A 23,270-nucleotide genomic window follows, 5' to 3' on the forward strand; every position below is an offset into this window, starting at 1 on the left:
ACCATTCTTACAGATTTAAAAGTCAGAACTCTAGGAGCCATCAACGCCTCCTTTTCTCTTCCCACCAGAGCTGAGTGGTCCTCATGTCTTGGTCACTTCCTTCAAAACTTACCCTGAATCTGGCCACATCTCTCCTTCTGACATCATCACCTTGCTCCAAACATCCATCATCTCTCATGTGACCATGACCCCAGCCTCCTCACTGGTCTGCCTGCTTCCTGTTCATAAGCATCTGCATCATTTATAAGATAAACGGCAAACCCTTTAGTCAGTCGTTCAGAATCTCCCCTCATCTGCTCCTGGTATGCCTGTCCCTGTTTCCCCACCTCCATTGGCCAGGGAAACTCCTACTCACTCTGTAAGTTATAGCTCATTTACCCTTTCCTGAAACTCTTTTTCACTTTCTCTCACTTCCAGGAAGAGGCAGACATTCCTTTTCTGCCCACCCAGTGCACCATTATAGCACATGTCCAGTGAATGGAAGTTATTCACTTGTGTGTCTCCTACATCTCCAGGGCAGGGACCTCATCCTTTTACCTTTGTGTTCTGACTGCCAAGTGCTCAGCTGGGCACTTAGTATGTGCTTACTGCTCACTCATCAGGTGAGGGGGGAGGGGCTGTAGGCTCCTAATTCCGCTACCTTTGCCTTCTCTCCTGCCATTCCCCATCCACTGGCCTGAAAATAAGATGGCTCTGTCTCTTATCTCAAGGCGACTGTTCAGTCTTCCTGTTCCTATTTCCAAGCTCCTGCATACTGAAGTAAAATACAGCTCCCAGTGCTGGGTGTGCAGGTGTGTGTGCAAATTGGATGTGAATCTGGAATGCCGTGGGCTTATGGCAGAGGCGGTGTGTGTGTATCTTTGCATGTCTTGAGGGAGATGCATCCCACGTTAGCTCTGTTGACCCGTGGGACAGTCGGTGAGTCAGTGCTTATGTGTGTTACTGTGTGCCAGTGTGCTGATTGGCATGCTGATGTGTGTATTTCTGTGTCTGTCTGTGGGGTGGGTATCTGTGTGCTTGAGCTTGCACATCTCCATCTTGAGAGTAATTTGGGGAATTTTTCCCCCAAACTTTAAACGTGTTATTTTGTATTGGGATATAGCCGATTAACAATGTTGTGGTAGTTTCAGGTGAACAGGGAAGGAACTCAGCCATACATACACACATATCCATTCTCCCCCAAACCTCCCTCCCATCGAGGCTGGCACATAACATTGAGCAGAGTTAAGGTCCCTTAATTCTAAAATGATTATCCATTGTAAACATAACAGTGTGTACATGACCTTGCCAAATTCCCTAACTATCCCTTCCCCTACTTTGTGGATTTTTAACCTCTTAGGCCCTGAGACAGCCTCCAGCATCTCTTCTTGGTAGGCCAGAACGTGGGGAAGTAGATAAGAGCTCCCTAGGAGAACTTAAAATCTGGTGGTATCTTTCCCCCAGCTGTTCTTGAGCCAGTGCTCTGGCCCCAGCGGGATGCTCTCCCCACAAGCTGTCCTCACCCAGGTGCTAGGGGAGAAATGGCAGCATGTGGAAGGTGGGGGAAGATTGGGGGAGGTTTTGTAGCTCATTTACATACAAGCATTGTCTTTCCTTCTGGACCCAGGGAGTGGAGTTTGTTGTCCCTGGGGGTGCTTCCTGCAGCCAGAGGATAGGAGGGGATATGACTTATGGGGGAGGAACGGAGCAATTCAAAAGCTGATCCTTGAATCTACCACTAATCCTGGGCTGCAGCCTACATGCCTCAGTTGCCTCATCTGTACCATGGTAAGATCGATGATTACTTGGCTGGACCTGGGATCAATTGTTGCAACTCTGAGCTACTCTTCCATCCTCTGTATTGCTCCTTGCTATGTCTGTTTCTCACGGAGGAAGACAGCCTTGGGAAGAGTGATGGGCCTGGTTAAGACTAAGAGGAGTTGAGATGTGTCCCCACGGAGTGAGAGGGAGCCAACTTGTGCTAAGGGGATGGAGCAAGACCACAGCGTAGCCCATCCACACTCTAGCCCAGACTCTGTGGTATGGCCTTGGGCACCTTGCTTCCCATCTCTGGGCCTCAATTTCCCCAGCTGTATATAAAGAAGTTGAACAGGAAGCTATCTGAGGGTCCTTCTAGCCATGAAAATGCTTAGATTCTTTGATGATCTAGAAAGGTGATGTTCTCTACCTCCTCTATACCCAAACCTCATGTTTCAGTCTCTATCTGTAAACTGGGAAGAACAACACTGAATTATTGGTATAAATATCTGATCTGGAGATCTCTAGCCTATCCAAGGAGTTCTCTGGTCACTCACTCCTCAAGCCAGGACTCTGAACCTCACTGCCCACTACCTCAGCCCAAGGTGAGCCTTGGGAATCACCATGGCAACAAACTGGTTATGAACAGGGCTGTAGTTGCCATGGTGATGGGCTGCTCTCTCTCTCTCTCTCTCTCTCTCATCCTCCTCACCTCCCCTCCCCTCTTCTCAATGAACCAGAGTGATCTGTGGGCTCCAGCTTCTCCAGGTGGGGTGGGGATGGGGGTGGGTACAGTGAGAAGGGGGTCCTGATTGAGAAACAGGGAAGATAGACTGAATCTATAGAGGAATGGGGGGCTGTTGGGGTGCCATTGCCATGGTGACAGGGCTGCAGCCTGTTAATTAAGCCCCCGGTTACCACGGAGATGATGGTGGTTGACGTGTCTGCGGCGGGCCCTGTGTGTGTGTGTGGGGGGTGTGCGCTGCCCCAGACTCATCAATTCATGGCGAGGGCTTGGGTTCCAGAGGAGGGGCCCTCCCAGTGGGGGAGAGGAGTGAAGAACGGAGTTCAAGGCCTTAGCTCCATGAGGCCAGAGCTGGGGGTGGGTGGGTTAGGCCGTGGGGATAATGATATAGAGACAGGGTGGATAGGGACTGAGCCAGAAAGAGGAACACTACGCCTACCTTCCATAGAAAGAGGACCCTGTCAAGCAGCTCCAGTTTCTTCCAAACAGCTCCTTGTCCTGATTCAGTGGCTGGGACCCTGTATTGGAGTTCAGGTAGCCAGATTCTAGTCCCTAGTCTGCCACAGGTTCATCCCATGGAGCAAATTCGTAGCTTTCCATTTCTATTTTCTTTCCATTTCTTCCAATTTCCCCAGATAGGAGGACTGGTTAAAAAATAACTTACAAAATTCCTTCCAGTGTCAAAATCCTGATATTAGGAGGCAGTTTCCCTGACCTTTTTTTTTTCTTCTCTCTCTCTCTCTCTTTCTCTCTGAGAAGCATAAGTGGAAGGGGAGATGAATTTTAGAGACTCAGAGTTGAGAAATAAGACCCGTGCCAGGCTCTGCACCTCGTGATGATTTAATGAGAGGATGCCCCTGGCCCTAGATCCTCTGAGGGCTCTCGGCGAGGATGGGGTGCTGAGCCTGCAGCCATGTTCCTGGGGCTCGGAGCTGAGGGTCACCCTTACTGGCTAAGGCCAGGCTGCCAGTGGAGGAGGGCCTGCAATATGTTTTCTGAAAGCCTCACAGCAGAGGCTTGGCCTGAGACCAGAATGGGGATCAGTCTTCTTTAGAGGTGGGGGCTGTGAACCAAAGGACTGGGGTCTCCCCTTGTGGCTGTCTCCTCAGTTGGTCTTGGCTCCTCGTGAAGTGCTCCATGGATTTGGTCTGAGATAAATGGAGAATTTTCAGGGTGGGAAGAAGGCCCAGGGATTATGCAGCCTCACTCTTTCATTCTATAGATAGAGATACTCAGGGCCTGAGAGGAACCCAGCTTTGCCCAAGGAAATGCAGAGTTTCGGGGCAGAGGACAGGACAGCACCACTATCCCCTGAATCCTGGATGCTTTGCGAGATAGGAGGTCTGGTGAGGGTGCCCAGATGGCACACCCAGGGGAAGAGGATCATGCCTGCCTTCATCTACTCCCTTGCCATCTAGATTTTCTCTGTGGGTGGGCTCAGCCCCTCCCTGAGTGGCCAGGGCTCTGGACCACAAATGGGAAATACCCCCAGGGGAACATCCCAGACCCAGGATTGCTGAAAAACCTCAGCATTTATTTCTCAGCACTTCTCAAACATACTACACATTTTACTGTATTACTTGTCTCTACAGAGTAGTAGAAAAGCATAATGGTGGTGGTGGTGGTCTGTGAAATGCAGTGCTGAAAAATTCTTGAACACTGGCCTACCCACCTGCAATCCCTTTAACCCCCGTCACCAATTTAAACTCATTGCAATTTTTGTGTGTGGGTGGGTGGTTTTCTCTCTGGGAAAGCCAAGAAGGCCCATTCTTACACCTTGTCTGAATAGCTAGCTCTCCACCCTAAAGAGTCCTTCCAGTGTCCATAAAATCCAGTGAAGGGGTTATCTTACTGGAGGATGCCTCAGAGTCCCACTTCAGTTAGCTGCTGAAGACTCGGTGGTTGATCCAATCTGAAGTCAGCGACATGTGTGATAACAGAATCTGAGCAGCAGGCCCTGTCCATGGTCCTGAAAAACTCACGTCCTAGAACTGGATCGCTAGTGGTGCAGATTTATTTTTTCTAGGACCCTTGAAGATCTCTGGGCCCACCTCCAATTGCAAGCTGAGAGGCCACTCTGGCCCTGCACTTCTAAAGTCTGAGCACAAGAAAAGGGGGAGAGTTCATCTCCAACCCAGTCCCTGTTCCTTTGTTAGTAGCCAAGGATGAGAGGCACTGAGCAGTTTGGATATGACTGCCTTTTTGCCTCTTCTATTGGAGGCAGGACCCATTTCAAAAGAGGTTATGTTGAGGAAAAGAGTCCTAAGCTGGAATAAAGGAAATTGGATTCTAGGCCAAGTTCTGCCATTCACGGGTATTGTGTTCATAGGCAGTCATTTCCCCCGATCCCCATCAACAGTGAGCCTTAGCTTTTTCACCTGTAAAATGAAAGCTATGCATTAGCTAAAATGATTGAAGCCATCCTCTCCAGGCCTGGAACTCCCCTGAAACTTAGAGGGCTACTGCTGGGAGCTTGAGTGAGTCTCAAAGTCATTTACCCTAAATCTGCTCTTCTCATTGGATGTTTCCATCTTGCTGGGGCTCAAAGGGTCCACACTGCTGATGCTGCTTCCTGAGATCTTTCCCCATGGGATCGAGTCCGGAGTCTTGGGGTGCTGAGAGGGTCCCAGGACAATCAAAGGGAGGAGGAGGAACGCAGAAAGCATGTCAGCTCTGGAATCCTCAGAAAGCAATCCTGGATTAGGGGATTAGACAGTCCCGCCCCAGGAGAAAATCTGGTCCCAAACCGACAGGCGGCCTCATTCTCCCCTCCCCCACTCCACTCCTGGCCAGCCTGCGACCGGCCTGCCCTCCCCAGAGGCTGCACCATCCCCAGTGGGGAATCAGCGCTCCAGAACCTCACTGCCGCCTTCTCTCCTCCTCACCACCTCTCCTTCCCAGGTTCCTTTCGTGGGGGTGGGGGTGGGGTCCCTTGTTTTGGGACTCCAGTAATTTGCCTTTGAGGTGAGACGCTGAGACCTCTATCGGTCTAAACAGAAAGAAAGGGTTCGCTGCAACTCCTCAGACTCATGCCTCCCATTTTAAGCCAGGATGAGCCAGACAGTTCAGCCCCTGACCCTGACGCCCCGGGGGCCAGCACGGTGCTTGAGTTAAAGGCTCTGGCCTTCGCACATCTCTAGCTCCAGCCTCCTGAGCAGCGATTGGGGGCGAGGGCACGATTCCACAGCGTTCTTCAGGACCGGCCTGCCCAGCTTTGCAGGCAAGCTCTCCAGGGACCCATATTCCACGGCGCGCTCCCCCTGCCGCCTCAGATCCCCGCATCTTCCCTCTAGGGGTCAGCCCAGACCCCTGGCCAGGCAGCCGCTGCGGGGCCGCCTCCCCGCGGCCGCGACCTAGTTCCCTGCCGTTATTTTTAGGGCGCGGGATGGCACCTGCCCACGTGCCGGCCCCGCCTGCGCCGGAGAGTGGGGGGCGGGCGGAGCTGCGTCTGCTCCCGGGAGGCGAGGCCCCCGTCCCCCGCAGCACCCTCTCCATCCCACTGGTGCAAGCCCCCAGGTTCCGTGAGAGGGGCCCTCCGGGAGCGCACTGCCCGCCCCTAGTTCCCTCTTCTTCCTCCCTCCCTCGCTCCCCCCCCTCCCAAAACCCCGCCAGTGGCTCACGCCTCCTGCATACGGGATGAGGTGAGCCGCGCCGCCGCTGAGAGGGGGCGCGCGCGGGTGTGAGCGTGTGTCCGTGTGCGAGTGTGTGTGCGCCGGGCGGGCGGGCACTGCAGCTTCTTCCTCCGTGGAGCGGAGAGCGAGAGAGCTAGAGCGAGCGAGAGAGCGGCGAAGGCAGGCAGAGGGGCGCGGGCGAGGCGGCGCAGCCATCCCGGGGCCCGGCGCCGCGCCGCCACCATGCTAAACAACCTGACGGACTGCGAGGACGGCGATGGGGGAGCCAACCCTGGTAAGCGATCGGGGGCGGCGAGGAGAGGAAGCAGCTCTGGGGTTAGAGACAGAGAAGGGGGCCGCCTCCTTTGGAGGCGAGGCTGGGATTGACCCGGGCGGTGGGCGCCCAAGTCGGCCTGGAGCCTAGCTCCATTGGAATGCGCCAGGCGCCGTGCGAGGTGCTGGAATGTGCCGCGCCCGGGGCCAGGACAGGGGGCCGAGGGCTTGCCACTGCCCACGGCCGGGGGGCAGACGTGGGCTAGCAAAGCGGGGGAGTCGGTGGGAAGGGGTTGGAAGAGCTAGAATGGGCTGACGTGGAGCTCGACGGGCGGGAGGAGGGCTTCTTTTCCCGAGAAGGGACCCTGGCGTCCTGGCGCAGAGCGCGGGGGTTGGGGGGGCTCAATCTGCTGCAGTCCCTCGCTTTGAGACTTCCAGCTGAAAGGTGGGGGGAAGGTGCCTGGGGGGGGGTTGGAGCCATATGACAGCCCCTGTCCGGCTGCGATGTCTCCTTAAGGGGTCACTTGATGCAGTCCGGGCCCCCTCCCCCAAAGCTTCCCGAGATCCGACCTCCGACTGAAGCGAACCTCCTCCGGGGATTTTCAGCTCTACTTTGCGGAATCTCCTTCTCCCTCTCACGTTCCCATGGGTTCCTTTTCAGGACGGGAAGCAAGATCACCCTCTTTTCTTTCCCCTTTCCCTTTCCTCTGGGTACTCTGGGATAGCTGTGAGGTTTCCAGGGTGGGGCAGAGGGGAGTCTCTCTAGCCAGCTCTGCTAGCTTCCCCAGTGAGGCCTCAGGAATGGGGTCCCAGCGGCCGAATCCCCGGCGCCGTGGCGCGGACACTGCGGACGCGCTGCGGTGGGTGCGGAGACTCGCTAGGAGCAGAGGGGCTTGGAGCGAGTCCGTTGGTGGCTCCCGCTCTCCCCCGCCCTCCTCCGCGGTTTCCCTGCTCCGAGGTCTTCGAGGCCAGCCACCCCCCCGGGCTCCCAGGCCCCCCGCCGCCCCCCAGCGGTCTCAGCCATCCATCACGGCTGTCAGCCGCCCCCACCCCCCACCCTCCAGCGGCGCTGCGTCCCTTGCGCACTAGCGCACCTCCTGCTCTGGCTGTCTGCGCTCAGCGCCTTCAAACGCTCCCCTGGGCATTGCTTGACCCTCTGGGCCGAGACTCCTGCAGACCTCCCCCCGGGGAAGGCCCAAGGTCCTAAAGACTCAAAGCGCAGGGTCTTTCAGGGACGGGCAGCCTGGACTTGAAGTCCTCCGGATCCTGGGTCCAAGTCAGAGCCAAGTGGTCGCTTGGAAGGCTGTGGACACCAGGGTCCCTCATCCTCTGACACCCCTTCTTCCTCCCTGAAGCTGAGTAGGGGCAGGAACTACTGACTGGCTAACTCATCCATCTCCCCAATGACCCTGGGGTCAATCCGCAGGCGCCCTCCTCCATAGCAGTTTCAGGCTTCCGAGGCGGGTGGTTTGGCAAAGTCGAGTCTGCAGCAGAGCCGGGCATCCCGTCGCTGCTCCTAGGAAACGAAGGTGGGGGCAGTCATTCCCACATGGGAACCCCTTCAGATGTCTCCACTCTGAGGAGGGGGCTCTGCTCCCCCAGACACAGGGTTTGGTCCAGTCCCCCAGGCCCTGCTTGCCCTACCCCTGACGATGGCGCCTTTCTGGGCCACGGGATTTCTGCCGGGTCTCAGGTGGCCTAGAACAGAGTGTGCAGCAGGACTCCAACTAGGAACTCCCTTCAGTTCTACCCCCTCCCCACAAGTTTTCCAGACTCTGAGTGTAGCAGACTCGTCTGCAGACTTTCTATCTCTCTCTCTCTGAGTGGCCAGGACCTGGGTCAGGCCCTTTTGGCCCCAGAGTGAGAAAGAAGGCTTCCCAGTGGTGCCTGGAGACCGTGATGGGATGGGGGGGAGGGGGAAGTGGCTTGAGGGAAGACCATCAAACCGAGAAAATTCTGCATCTCTGAACTTAGGTTCTTGGAAATGTAGGAGAACTGGGTCCTGACCTCGGGGAGGTGGGAATGACCAGAGAAAGAAGGCTCCTCTGGACTAAAGAACACAAGGATATTGTCTCTGCACCCCAGGTCTCCTTTCCTCTTGGGGTCTGACGCCGTCCCCTACTCCCCTCTTCTGGTTTGGGGATTCCCCGAGGCCTGGCCCCAGGCCCCCAGGGGAGGCTCCTAAGCCGCGCCGCTAGCCTGTTTCCTCCCTGGGAGCTCTGGCGGCCGCAGCTTAATTGAAAGCCGATTCGGGCTGAGAGCTCCCAGGGGGCGGGGGCGAGGGCGAGGGCGGGGGCGGAGAGGGCTCAGCCTCCGTCTGGCCCGGCCTCTCGCGCGCGCGCCGCACGGCGCTGTCCCAGCCTTCTGACTCCCGGCTACGGGAATGGGGGCGAGATCGCCCCTCGCGGTCCTGCCCAACTGAGGGCTCATGAAGCTCACCCCTCCCCCTCAACCGGGGTTCCAGGGAGGGGTCGAAATCAGCCCTGGCAGACCAGGCTGGGGGCCTGCCGTCCTGTCCAGACGGCGGGTGGAGAAGAGCTACTCAGGTCAAGCCTACGAGCTGCCCCCTCCTCTGCCCTCATCTCCTGGCTGGGCTCCGGCCCGAGTCTGGCTCCGCGCTGCGCGCCGCGTTACATAAGCCGCTGCGGGCGCGTGGCCGGCTCTGCTCCGCGCTGCGCTCTCTGCCCGCGCGGTCGCCATGGAGACCGGCGCGGGGCTGCTTCGATGCCGGGTCTCCGGCCAGGACGCCCTCTTTCCCCCCCTGCACGTTCCCCGCGCCCCCACGAAGAAGGAGGGGAGGGGTGTGAAAGGAATGGGGGGCTCTCGTGCCTGACAGTCCTAACCCCGAAGAGCCGCGGGGAGGAGAACCCACAGGAGACGGGGTCCCTAAATCTTGCCGCTGGGGAAGGAGTGTGGGACAGGGCGACCAGGGTGGGTGGGGTACCCCGTATATTAGTAATAATCGTGATTGTAATAGTAACAGCAGTAAGTACACTTATGCGCCCAATACACACACGCCCAACAGGCATTATTTTACTTAATCCCCACCACAGCCCTGAGCTAAACACGATTGTTATCCCTTTGCAAAGTAGGAAACCGAGGCTTAGTTTAAGTGACTTGCCCAAGGGGTGGACACAGCCAACGAAATTGGGACTGGAACCTAAATCTTCTTGACTCCAGCCTGTTTTCCTAACCATTAAGAAATTTCTTCTCATCTCATCCCCAACCCCCTAGTTCCCACTATAATGTGGTGAAAACACGAGGCCTCTTGTCAGCATCTTAAAAATGAAGAGGGACTCACCTCACTTTTATTTCTCCTGTTCTCTAGCCCCAAAGAGCTCTTCTGAGACCTTGAGGGTCAGGAAGGGAGCCCGGGGGAATTCACCTCAACAGACTTTTTGCTGAGCACCTAGTCCGTGCCAGGCTCCCACTGGCAAGACCCGTCTGCTAGTCCCAGGAACTCCTGGACGTGAGGAGAAGAGTGAGCTGGTGGAGGCCCTGTCTGGGGGTCAGGAGTTCTCCGCCTGATGAGTGAAGTGGAAGTGGAGGCAGGAGACAGCGGGTGGTGGGTTTCCCTTGAGGACATGAGGCATCACTTCCACAGTTTAGAGTCAGGATGGACTGGATTTATAGCAGGTCATGCTTTGGGGACGGACCCTGGTTGAGAGACTAAGGGAGGTTTCCAGGAGGAGAGGATGGGGAGGATTTGGGCAGCATGGAGATGGAGAGAGAGAGAGGTCAGGAGATGAGGGGATAGGAAATTCAGAATATGTAGGGCCTCCACTTCACTTCTGTTTTGGTCATTGGAGAGTTTCCCCGGAGTCCAAAGAGATATCTACTACTGGGATTCAGCCCTGAAAACTGAGAAAGTGTGATGGCTGGAAGCAAGGGAGTGTGCCTGTGTGTGGGGGGTGGGGGGATGGGGATTGCTTGTCTCTTTGAAAGGACCCTCTCCTTAATGCCCTGGAGACTTCCTCCTTGCATGATCTCATCCAGGCACATGGTTTCACACCCTTGCTACACAACTTTTCCTGGGCTACCACTGATTCTCACGCCCAGCATCTCTCCTGGGTCCCGGGCTGATCCGTATATCCAAGTGCTTCTGGACAAATTCTCTTGAGTGTCCTATAGCGCCTCACCGTCAGTCAAATCCAGCCTCTTCCCCACCCCCAGTCTCCCTCTTTTCCCTCCGTTTATTAAATAGCACCATCATCCACCCATTTACCTCTGCTAGAAACCCAGGCATTATCCTAGATCCCTCCTTCCCCCATCCGCACACAGCTGGCATAGAAATGTGTGCCAAAAATTCTGAAGTCTGTTCACTTTTCCACACTGCTCTGGTCCGGAGTATCACCAGTCCTTGCCCAGATTTCTGAAAGTCCTCAGCTTCTGCATTTTTTCTTTTTCTGGTTTTTGGCCACACGTGGCATGCGGGATCTTAGTTCCCCAACCAGGGATTGAACCCATCCCCCCTGCAGTGGAAGCATGTGTCTTAACCACCAGACCATCAGGAAAGTCCCCGCTAACTTCTTTATTCTTTGTCAAAAGGCCAGAGTGATTGCTCTAAAACACAGATTTGTCCATGGTACTTTTTTGCCTGAAACTCTTCAGTGACTTCCCATTGTCCTCTGGATGAAGTCCAAAATCCTTAACGTGGTTGGCTAGTCATGTAAGGACCCGGCCCACACCTACCTTCCTAGCCTCATTCTCTTCACATGCTTCTCCTCCATCCTCCAGCGCCCCTCCCCTCATTCCCTTTCCTTAGACTCCTCCAGATCAAACTTCTTTCAGGCCCTCTAACCCAGTCCAGCTCCCTCTCACCTCTGGGCCATCGAACACGCTGTTCTGCTCTTCCATCTGCCTGGAACACCCTCCCGGCTCCCTCCCAGGCTAGCTGTTACTCATCCTTCGGTTCTCAGCCAACACGTCACTTCCTCTGGGAATCCTTCCGTGACCTCCCAGGCTAGGCTGGGTGCTTCTCCCGAGTTCCCACAGTCCTTTGTTCATATTCTGCCACACCACTTACCACTCTGGGTTGGAAACTTCTGGCTATGGGTTTATCTCCTCTGCCTTTGTGTTCTCCGAGGGCAGGGCTGGCCTTAGGCTGTGTTTTATTCCCCCACCCCCACAGCGGCATGCCGGCATGCCGGAGACATCCAGTAACTACTCACTGACTGAAGATGAACCAGGGACACAGGACATGCCAAAGGGGGTCACTTTTCCAAGAGGTGGAGTATCCTGGGGGCCTCCGGCTGAAGCTGTCTCTGCCTCCCCTCTAGGAAAGAGCGTGCTTCCACTTCCCAAACTCCAGGATGGGCCAGTTATGGTCAAGGAGGGAACTCTGGAGAGTCTAGGGTGCCCTGATGAATGAAGTAGGACCGACCCCCCCCCCCCAACCAGAGCAAGGAAGCACTTCCACATTCATTAAATACCCTGCACGTGCCAGGGAGTGCGCTAGGTTTGTTATACAGAACTAAAATTCTGCAGGGGAGGTAGCATTAGCTCGTTTTTTCAATGTGGGGACTGAGGTTCAGCGAGTTAAAGTGGCCACACAGCTGGGTGCCCAGGCAGACGGGTGGCAAACAATTGATGCCAAGTTTCTCACTCCTCTGCCTTCTCAGGTGATGGCAACCCCAAGGAGAGCAGCCCTTTCATCAACAGCACCGACACAGAGAAGGGCAAGGAGTATGATGGCAAGAACATGGCCCTGTTTGAGGTGGGTTGCTTGGGGTCCTGGGACTCCCCTCACGGTTCACCTCCGCCTTCATCAGCCGTTCCCTCCCTCCTTCCCTGGGGCACTGTCCCCTCCTCTCCATTGCTCCCTCAGGCCCGCCTTCTTCCTTTCCCTTTCCCCCTGCTCCTCCACTTCTTATCCTAACCCCCTCTCTCCCTGCCCATCTCATCCTAGTCTCAACGGCTTGCCTCCTGGTCCCCATCTCTCTCTGCCTCCTACCACCTGGCTCACCCTCCTCTAGACCCTGGTGCCCCAACACTGACAAATTCCCTCCGCAGGAGGAGATGGACACCAGCCCCATGGTGTCCTCCCTGCTTAGTGGCCTGGCCAACTACACCAACCTGCCCCAGGGAAGCAGGGAGCACGAGGAGGCAGAAAACAACGAGGGTGGAAAAAAGAAGCCTGTGCAGGTGAGGGCCTTGGGGAAGAAGGGCTGGAGGGGAGAGCCGGCGGGGGAGGAAAAGGGATTCAGGTGAAGGGATGGATGGTGGAGACAGAAGGATAGGAGGTGGAGGCGGAGGGAGGGGAAGGAATGGGAGATGAGGGGTAGAGATGAGGGGGCAGGGAGGGGGATGAAAGTCTGGGGAAGAGGAGAGGGCCTGGGGTGCTGGTAGGGATGGGGGGGCTGCAGAAACTGACGCCAGCCTCCCTGGCAGGCCCCCCGCATGGGCACCTTCATGGGCGTGTACCTGCCGTGCCTGCAGAACATCTTTGGGGTCATCCTCTTCCTGCGGCTCACGTGGGTGGTGGGCATCGCGGGCATCATAGAGGCCTTCTGCATGGTCTTCATCTGCTGCTCCTGTGTGAGTGACTCCCTCCCCCCGCCCGTTCCCTGACAGCTGGGGCTTGAGCAGGGACTTGGGGGTGGGAGGGGAAGGGAAGAGGGGGCATGAGACCTGAGCTCTTTATAGGGACCACTGCATATAATCTTGGAGAGGAAATTAGGTCTGACTGGGCCTTCCAGCCTCTCCCAGGTTCATCCCTGATGGCCATCAACCAGGTGTCACCTAGATCTTTGTGTGGGTGTGGGTGCTGCAGACTCATTGATAAAAAAGATAGGCGTACATTAATAAATCAGATCCACCTACAGCCCTACAACAGTCAACAATTTGGTGGGTCTTGACTCACAAGAAAACGGGATGATGGGTCCCAAACAGGTCTGGCTGAATTCTTCCCATCTTCTCAAAAAACCCACATGTTCACTAAACACCTACTTCCCATGACATTTGTGCTTCCTCACATGTGACCTGTGATTCCCCCCTCAACATGTGCGGTAGCCAGTGCCGAAGCTGGTACACCTGCCTATTGAATAAACGAAGAAACAGAGGCTTACAGAACTGAAGTGATGTGTCTCCTCCGGTCAGACAGCTGGTCAGAGGCCAAGCTGGGGTTTCCAGAGCTCTCTGATGTGAGAGCTCGAGTTCCTTCCATGTGCTGGGTGAAGAAGAGGTTTTTCTGGACAAGAAGGACTTGGCAGGAGTAGGACCTGGAACCGTACCAAGGAGAAGCTCAGTGGAAGAGGACTTGTGGGTTTGGCGGGTGTTTATGGGGTAGCTGCCACCCTGATGGTGATCTCTGTTCTCACAGACGATGCTCACGGCCATTTCCATGAGTGCAATCGCAACCAACGGTGTTGTGCCTGGTACGTGACTGGGGCCGCTTGGAGGCGGAGGGGGCCTGGCTGGGTGGGAGGGAGACGTGGACGGTTGGAAGGAAGGAAGGGCAGTGCCCAGAGCTCTGGGTGCCCTCAGGAACTCTGAAAGACAGTACTGCAGGTCTGAGGCTGGGCTGTGTTGTTTGTGGAGTTGGTGGGGGCAGCCCTCTTAAGGGGAGGGGAAGGAGGCTGTTGATGGTGTTGAACGGGGCAATGAAAGATCTCTTCCCTTTGCCTGAGACCCTCTTTGCCATCATCCTATTTTCTGAGCCATGGCCTCCTTAGAGGGGTAATTAGCAACATGGTAATTAGTGCTGTAAAAGCCACTCAAGAGTGTTGGGCTGGGTATCCCACTACAGCCTGTAAGGCTTGTGAGGCCCTGCCCACCACTGTCTCTGATCCCCCCCACCCCTATAGCAGCCCAGGGTCCCTCGAACCTCTTGCCAATACTGGATTCTTTCTGCAGCTGGCGGCTCCTACTACATGATTTCCAGGTCTCTGGGTCCAGAGTTTGGGGGCGCTGTGGGCCTCTGCTTCTACCTGGGCACTACTTTTGCTGGGGCCATGTACATCCTGGGCACCATCGAAATCCTGCTGGTAAGAGGGGCCGGGGAGGAGGTGTGGGTCCCAGGCTGTCAGTCAGTTAACAGATGCTCCCTGGGCACCTCTTGTAGGCTGGGTCACTCAGTAAGGCCAGAGGGATATCAGATGTGGTTCTGCCTTTAAAGAGTTCACAGTCTAGTTGGGGAGACAGGATACACTAATTATGTAACATGAACAGCTGTCGTTTATCAGGCACCCACTGTGCTCTCAGCAGAGTTCCAGGTGCTTTACAGTCATTAGCTTGAATCCTCACGAGGTTTAAGTATTATTATGCCCATTTTACAAACGAGAAGCTCAGAGAGGTGAAACGACTTGCTCAAGGTCACTCAGCAACCGACTGTCAGAGGTGGGTTGGAAAGAGTACAGTCATGGTAGAAATTGTAACAGTCATGTCCCTCAGTGATTGCCTACTACGTGCCAGGGGGCAGTGTGCTAGGCACTCTGTGGATGTTCATGGTAGAGGGCAGATGGCTGGCGGGTTGCAGAGAAGAAGGAGCTGAGAAAGAGATCTGTCAGAAGCAGTGACTGATGAGCAGTCAGGGCCCTGGGCAGTGTCTGAAGTGGACAGCTGCTGACTGGGGTCTCAGTTCTTCCTGCCCCTGCAGGAGGAAGTGGGAGCTGAAGGTTCTTTGGTATAGGGAGAGCTGGGCTGACATTTCCCAAACACTTATTTTACCCAGGCCCCGTGGCTGGCCATGTATCATTTTATTTTATTCTCACGACTCTTGCATGAGTTAGATACCTTCATTTTACAGATGAGGAAGGCAAGGCTCAGAGAGTTAAAGGGACATGTGGAAGGGACGTGAAACTGTGTCTTTCTGACTCTGAAGCCTGTGCATGTCCCCCCAACTGCACTGCTTTAGAGAACTAGAACTAACAGATGTTTCAGCTTCTGGCTTGGGGGCAGATTGGAGAGGTCCAGGGTCAGGAAGGATAGATGGAGAATACAAGACCCAAGAAGCCAAATGGTGAGAGAATAATAATAGACCTCTATGGCTTTTACAAAATTAGAAAGTTATTATAACAGCAATTCTACCCATTGAATTGGAAAATTAAAAAAAATAGATTGGAAAAAATTAAAGAATGTAAAAAGGGAAATAACAATCTCCTGAAGAAAGTCATCATTAACATTTTGGTGTATCCTTCTAGTTTTGTTTTTCTTATGATACTGTATTTTGTCTTTATAAAACCCTATAGATTTCTCTGATAGTTCAAACCTCTCTTTGCAAATATCACTTACAACTGAAAATAACTTTTGTAACAATATAAATATATTAATATTTCATATAGAAATTATGGAAAATACAGATGTGCAAAAAGAATAAAGATTATTCACATTTTTACCATTCAGGGGAAACGACTGTTAACATTTTGATGTATCTACACACAGACAGACATATATACACACGTATGTGTGTATATATTCACATGTAAGTACACATATATATATTTACAAAAATGAGATAAGACACATTCTCTTTAAAAATAGATTGTTTTTACCCAGTCTAACAGGGATAGCTTTTTTAAGTTGGTTCATATAAATCTTTGTTGTCCTTTTTAGTAGCTACATCATCTATTTGGAAATACCATGATTAATTTACCTAATCCTCTAGGGATGAATGTCTAATTTATATCTGCCTTGCTAATTAAATAATAAAGACAATAAATAATCATTAATACTTATACTTGATAACAAAAATGATAGAAATTAATAATTGCTCCTAACATTTCTGCAGTATCATCTTTTAATGACTGTATAATGACTAGTCTTTGTAGGACAGACCCTATCATTGGATGTCCTTCCCAGGCTCGGATTACTGTAAATATGCTGTGAAGAGTTATCTTTTTCTCCAAAGCCCTGTCTGTGCCTCAGGGTATTTCCTTGGGGTGGTTCTTTGTTGGTCCCCACTGGGTTATCTGCTTGACCGCCTCAACCCTTTCCCACAGGCTTATCTCTTCCCAGCCATGGCCATTTTTAAGGCAGAAGATGCCAGCGGGGAGGCGGCAGCCATGCTGAACAATATGCGTGTGTATGGCACCTGTGTGCTCACCTGCATGGCCACTGTGGTGTTTGTGGGCGTTAAGTACGTCAACAAGTTTGCCCTTGTCTTCCTGGGTTGTGTCATCCTCTCCATCCTGGCCATCTATGCTGGGGTCATCAAGTCTGCCTTCGACCCACCCAACTTCCCGTAAGTGCTGCTGCCCTGCGCCTCGGGCACCCTCCCCCTCCTCCCTGGCTGGTTTCAGGGTCTTCATACTAGTCTCTGCCACCCCCCGCCTGCCCCTGTCTCTCAGAATTGGAGTGGCTGTGGATTCAGAATAAACTCTCTTGGGAGGGAAAACCTCTCTTGGTTTCAGGTATATCTCTTTAGGGTGGGGTAAGTTTTTTTGGAGGTGGGCACAGTGTCCTTTGTAAGGGTCAACTGCTTGCTGGTGAACTGGGCTTCCTCTGGGTGGCTCAGAGGTAAAAAATTCACCTGCCCAGCAGAAGACATGGGTTCAACCCCTGGGTTGGGGAGATCTCCTGGAGTAGGAAATGGCAACCCACTCCGGTATTCTTGCCTGGGAAGTCCCATAGGCTGAGCAGCCTGGTAGGCTACAGTCCATGGGGTCACAGAGTTGGACATGGCTGAGCATGCTCACTCAGGTGGAGTTAGGAAGAGTCAAGTGGAAAGATTTCTGTGTGAGGGAAAGCTTTCTTGGGTAGGGAACAACCTTCTGGAATGAGACAACCTCTTAGTATTAAACACCTTCTCTATCGTAGGACAGGACACAGAAGAGAGGGTCTAGGGGCTCAGGTCCCTCTTGGTTCAGCCTCTCTCCCTAGGACACATTCCCCTACATACATAACACGGCTCAGACGGATGGCACATTGGGACTGCTGTCCATGGTGCTGAAATAACATCGCAGGAAAGCAGTAGTTCTCTGCCCTGGCTCATACTAGAGTCACTTGGGAGGGAGGAGATTCCCCAGCGGGCCAGTGGTTAGGAGCTTTGAAAAAATGCTCATCCTGGGCTCCATCCCAATTAAATAGAAATCTCTGGATATGGGGCCCTGGCATCTGTGTTTCTTCGTGCTCCCCTGGTGGTTCTACCATAAAACCAGGGCAAGGTTACGTCCCTCCCCACCTTCCTCCCTCCCTTGTTTCTCTCCCTAGGATCTGCCTCCTGGGGAACCGCACACTGTCTCGCCATGGCTTTGATGTCTGTGCCAAGCTGGCGTGGGAAGGAAATGAGACAGTGACCACACGGCTCTGGGGCCTTTTCTGTTCCTCCCGATTCCTCAACGCCACCTGTGATGAGTACTTCATGCGAAACAATGTCACGGAGATCCAGGGCATTCCTGGCGCTGCCAGTGGCCTCATCAAAGGTCTGAGGGAGGGAAGAGGTCTGGTGTCCAGGGAACACTGCAGGGATTGTGGACTAATCAGTTAGGATTAAGGGACTCTCTTTGGGATTCAGTTAAATTCGATCCGTTTTAATTGAGCACCTACTCTGGGCCACGTTCTATCCTTGGAATCACAGAGGGGTAGAGATGAAAGGGAACCTTTGCATGTCTTTCCATCTAGTGGGAAAGAAAGCCATCAGTTTGGCAAGTATTCACTAAGCCCCTGCTAAATGCCTAGCGCTGTGCTGAGCACCAGGAACACAGCATAAATAAGTCACAGTTCTTGGCCTCAACAAGTCTAATAGCAGAGACAGATGTAAGAGCAAATAAATTATGACATGTGTAGACGTGCATTCAATGAACAGAGTTCTCCCAAGGGAGGAAGTGGTCATGTGTATAAGGAGGTAAGGCTAGGCTTCCTGGATTCATCTGAGAAGGGTTTTGAAGAACAAATAAGAGACTTTCAGCTATACAAGGGGAATAAGGGAATTACAGGCAGAAGAACAGCTTGCCTAAAAGCATGCAGACACTGAAGAGCATATTGTGCCCTTCCAACCAAGAGTAATTTGGTATGACTGGGGCATAAAGTGCAAGAGAAGGAGGGGCAAGAGATGATGTTGGAGAGACTGACATGAGCCAGACTGTGGTCAGCCCTGGAAGCCATGTTGAAGAGTTTGGACCGTGCTCTGAGGGTGATGAGGAGCCGCCAAAGGGTTCTGAGTAAGGGGCGGACATGCTCAGTTTGCGGTTTCTGAAGGCTCACTCCAGCTGCTAATGTGGATGGGTTCATAGCAGGGAGGGGACTGAGTCAGGAAGTCTAGGAGGCGGCTGATGCTGAGTCCTGGTGAGATATGATGGTTTTCTGAGAGTGGTGGGTGCCAGCAAACTGGTTCTCCATCAGGCCTGTTTTGCACCCCCACCCCACCCCAGGAGACAGGTGGCAACATCTAGAGACATTTTTGGTCGTCAAAACTGAAGGGTTATTACTGGTGTCTGGTGTGTAGAGGCTGGGATGTGGCTAAATACCCTACAATGTGAGGGGACGGCCCCCCACACACACACGAAGAATTGCCTGTTCTTATCATAGTTATCACTACAAGTTAATAGCGACAGAGTGGAGAAACACTAGAAAGATGAGAAGGGGTGAATTTGAGAAATATTTAGGAGGAATAATGGATAGGAGTTGGAGATGGTTTTGAAACAGAGACGAGGATAGGGAATGGTTGTGAGCAATGTCAAGCTGATCTGTATTGATGGTGGTGCCTTTTACCAAGGTAAGGGGTAAAGGAAAGGAGCCGTTTGCCATGAGTGGGTGGTGAGACCAGTTTGGGACATATTGAATCAGTCTGAGATAGGTCTTTGTTGTATATGTCCTTCAGTAGATTGGACCATTTTAGGGCAAGGACTTGATCTGATTCATGTGCAAAGTCTCTGGTCCAAAGCAGGGGCTTAGGAAGTGTTGGTGGAAATAAGAGCTGGTTGATTTTGACCCTTCTTTTTGTCCACCCTGCCTCCTGGCCCCAGAGCTCTGGCACCCTGATATCTGAGAGTCATGTCTCCCCCACAGAGAATCTATGGAGCTCCTACCTGACCAAGGGGGTGATTGTGGAAAGGCGTGGGATGCCCTCAGCGGGCCTGGCAGATGGCACCCCCATCGACATGGACCATCCCTATGTCTTCAGCGATATGACCTCCTACTTCACCCTGCTGGTTGGCATCTACTTCCCCTCAGTCACAGGTGAAGGGGAGCTCAGAGAGGGAAGACTCTGCCTGGGAGTGGATGGGTAGGGAGAAAGTCAGTCATGATGTGGGGAATTTCTTAGTCCAATAGCCCCATCACATAAGCAGGATCCAATTCACCTCCCACTGGACAGGTGAGGGAATTAAAGCCCGGAGTAGCCAGGTAACACGCCCAAGCTCTCACACGAGTCAGTGGGCCCGGACTAGACTCCTGGGTTCATGACTCGGAGGCTGGTGTCCTATCTCCATCTGCTCTCCCACGGCTCCTGTCCTAGCTGCTCCTCTGTTCACAGGGATCATGGCTGGTTCTAACCGCTCTGGGGACCTGCGGGATGCCCAGAAGTCGATCCCCACTGGCACCATCCTGGCCATTGCCACCACGTCCGCTGTCTGTATCCTGCATGGCTGGCGGGGACAGCTGTGGGTGGGGAGGGCTAGACGGAGGGTCTCTGAAGCTGCTGCCTCATCTGGCTGGCTCAGGAGAGGTTGGGAGGATGGGGAATGCCACCCTGGGGATTCTCCTTCATCCTCTGCTGCAGACATCAGCTCCGTTGTCCTGTTCGGGGCCTGCATCGAGGGGGTCGTCCTTCGGGACAAGTAAGTAAGGGGCTCAGGGAGGAGCCTGTTCTGGGGAGGGTGGGGTGGGCATCAGGCACACCTCTGCTCACACACCCCAGGGCCAGGACTCCCTCTACCCACTGCGGCAGCACCTTCTGTTTTAAGACAGTGCCAAGTGGCCAGTTTGTGGTCTCTGAAGGCTCACTCTGGCTGCTAGTGTGGATGGGTTCATAGCAGGGAGGGAACTGAGTCAGGGCGTCTAGGAGGAGGCCAAATGGCCCTGTCTTAAAAATAGAAAATGCTTAGAAAATGCTCTTCTTGATTCTCACACCACATCATGTCACCACGTGATGAGGCCAGAATCCCCATTTTTCAGATGGAGACACAGTTTAAGATATCTGCCCAGGATGACACAGTCTTATTCAATTGACCATGTTCTAGAATCATTATTAGTGGGGAGGGGCAAGATAAGGGTAGGGTGTTAAAAGGTGCAAATTACTCTGTGTAAAAGAAATAAGCTGCAAGGATATATTGTTCAGCACAAGGGATATAGCCAATATTTTATAATAACTATAAATGAGGTATGACTTTTAAAAATTGTGGATCACTATGCTGTAAACCTGAAACTTATATAATCTTATGCACATCAACTATACCTCAATTTAAAAAAAAAATTGAGTTGCCACTAAGTTCCAGGCACTGTGCTAAGCATTTTACATATGTTAACTCCTTATTCCTCCCACCAATCATATGAGATAGGCTTATAATGATCTTCACTTTACAGCTGAAGAAACTGAGGCACAGAGAGGTTGAATGTCTTGCCCAAGGCCCCACAGACAGCCCACGTCATCAGGGACTCTGTCCCTTCACCCCTCCACAGCCAAGCCCCATGGTGGATGTACGGCTGGCCCTGCAGTTGGCATGGGAGCCCTTTGGAAATCCAGGTGGCATTGCTCACCCAGCATCTCCTATCTTCTACTGCTTCCTTCCAGGTTTGGCGAAGCAGTGAACGGCAATCTGGTGGTGGGCACCCTGGCCTGGCCGTCCCCCTGGGTTATCGTCATCGGATCCTTCTTCTCTACCTGTGGGGCTGGGCTGCAGAGCCTCACGGGGGCCCCTCGCCTGCTGCAGGCCATCTCCCGCGATGGCATAGTGCCCTTCCTCCAGGTCAGTGGTGGGCAAGGCGTGGGCCGACAGTCCACCCCCTATACCAGCCAGCCAGGCCCCTGCCCAGCGAGGCCACCCGGTGAGCAGAGGCCACAGCAAGCCTCGAACTGCCTTCTGGTCTCTGCCTGTCTGTGATGCCACTATGAAAAACGGGTGTGCTTTAGTTGGGACTTGGCCCATGCTCAGAGCCATCTCTTTGGGCAGGGTTGTTTGCTCTTAGGGAGAAAAATAAATGGTCCTCTTTGGGCCTTGTGACTGGGCAGGGACTCAGGGAGACAGCCAAAGGGGAGTGAGAGGAGAGTGCTCTCTGTGGTGCTTTAAAAATATATATATATGATGAACTCCGTCACAGCTGCTTGCTTGGCCGCCTGGAGCTCCTCTTCCATCTGTCCCCTCCTGTTCCCCTTCAGGGATCATCTGAACTTCCCTGCACTTGGGTACCAACGTCAGGGTGGGCAAGATACAGCAAAAACCTGGTATCCCCTTGGGTACCTTTAAAGGATGAGAAACGCAGCCTCCCTCTCTCTCTGCCTCTCCTGTACTGGTCCCCAGGATGGGAGGAGAGAGACAAGAAGTCCTTAGGGTCTCACGCTCCTGTGACGGTTGCTGTGTCCTCAGGTTTTTGGCCACGGCAAAGCCAACGGAGAGCCAACGTGGGCCCTGCTCCTCACCGCCTGCATCTGCGAGATTGGCATCCTCATCGCGTCCCTGGACGAGGTCGCCCCCATCCTCTCTATGTGCGTGCTGGCCTCCTGCCCTCTCCATCAGCCCTGGGGGTCTCTCTACCTGGATACTCCAGCTGTGACCCTGGACGGCCCACCTGAACCACTTTAACAAGCCCACTGTCGTAGAAACCCGTCCTCTGTTGTACAGAGAGTCATCCCCACATGCACCAGGGCGTGCAGTAAGGGGATCTGGCCTTTGAACCCCTCTCTACGCATCAGAACGTGACTCGGCCGCCTCCCCGGTTTCCTCCTCCCTTCCCCCTTTTCTCTCTCTGTGTGTCTGTCTCCGCATTTCCTGCATCTCTGTCTCTTGGGGGCCTTTCTGTGTGCTAGGTTCTTCCTCATGTGCTACATGTTTGTGAACCTGGCCTGCGCGGTACAGACGCTGCTGAGGACGCCCAACTGGCGGCCACGATTTCGATATTACCACTGGTGGGTGCCTTCCCCACCCCCACCCCCGCCCCGGCCCACAGGACCATCCTCTCCCCTGCCCCTCACCCCAGCCCATCCCCTCCAGGTCTCAGGATCCTCAACTCCAGCTTTCATAGCCCAAATAGCATGAGAAAAGTCCTGGTGAAGGTCTCCTTATAATGACAAGTAATAACAGAAGACAGTATCAGCAGTCCCAGCTAGAATCCCTCTCATGTCCTTAGTGCTCAACACCTGCCAGTCTTGATGAGGAAGCCTCAGTTTCCCCAGCTGTGAAATGGGACAATAACCATACCTACCTCATAGGCCCCTCTGAGCCTTACAGTGCTTGGGGCACAGAAGGTGCTCCTCATGTGGAGCCGGATTTCTGATTGTTCTGCTTGATGGTTCTTGACCCTCACAACAGGCTGATGGGACAGACAGGGCGGGCATGATCATGCTTATTCTACCGAAAGGAAATGGAGGCTCTGGCGGGGAAAGGGGTAGGCCTAAGGTCACCCCCAGCCCAAGGCTATGGCACACCTTGACCAGAACCCAGGCTACCTGCCTATCCCACCTCGGCCCTCCTGCTGCACCAGTTACCTCGTCCCATGTTCCTCCTGGGAGATCTTACCTCCAACTCTCCCTAGAGACCCCTGCCCTCAGAACCCCTCTGGCAGGGTGGTCTGCCAGGGCCTGAGGCACTGGGCTGGGGCAGTGTGGTGACCGAGGAGCTGGGCGGGGCCCTGTCTGCGGCTGCTCATCCACCCAGAGTGCCCAGGTTCCGGTGGTGCTCCTGGGGATGATGGTGTGGGCTCCCCTAGCCCTGGCTGTAGCTTCCCAGGTCTGGCCCAGGCCCTCCCTGCCCCTTCTAACTCTTGCTGTCTGAGCCCCCGGCACCAGTGAGAACCCTGCCAGGGGCTCAGAG

At 53.8% G+C, this 23,270-nt stretch overlaps 1 protein-coding gene across 3 annotated transcripts in view; it reads left to right on the forward strand.

Moving 5' to 3' along the window:
* The window catches only part of SLC12A5 (solute carrier family 12 member 5), a 36,618-nt gene that overhangs the window by 1,517 nt on the left and 11,831 nt on the right, over positions 1-23,270 (forward strand). Inside the window, exons 1-14 of one of the 3 annotated variants that reach the window (XM_018057951.1) lie at positions 6,087-6,388; positions 11,988-12,082; positions 12,379-12,510; positions 12,757-12,903; positions 13,688-13,742; positions 14,221-14,351; positions 16,305-16,546; positions 17,515-17,726; positions 19,312-19,482; positions 19,778-19,876; positions 20,024-20,081; positions 21,035-21,209; positions 21,828-21,946; positions 22,268-22,366. In XM_018057951.1, coding sequence (XP_017913440.1) covers positions 6,337-6,388; positions 11,988-12,082; positions 12,379-12,510; positions 12,757-12,903; positions 13,688-13,742; positions 14,221-14,351; positions 16,305-16,546; positions 17,515-17,726; positions 19,312-19,482; positions 19,778-19,876; positions 20,024-20,081; positions 21,035-21,209; positions 21,828-21,946; positions 22,268-22,366 — 1,787 coding nt within the window. In that variant the 5' untranslated portion in view covers positions 6,087-6,336. Of the gene's footprint in view, positions 1-6,086; positions 6,389-11,987; positions 12,083-12,378; positions 12,511-12,756; positions 12,904-13,687; positions 13,743-14,220; positions 14,352-16,304; positions 16,547-17,514; positions 17,727-19,311; positions 19,483-19,777; positions 19,877-20,023; positions 20,082-21,034; positions 21,210-21,827; positions 21,947-22,267; positions 22,367-23,270 lie in introns of those variants that run through there. The other 2 variants (XM_018057950.1, XM_018057952.1) reach the window with 2 other exon arrangements.

Source organism: Capra hircus, chromosome 13, assembly GCF_001704415.2.
Source record: "Capra hircus breed San Clemente chromosome 13, ASM170441v1, whole genome shotgun sequence".
NCBI lineage: Eukaryota > Metazoa > Chordata > Mammalia > Artiodactyla > Bovidae > Capra > Capra hircus.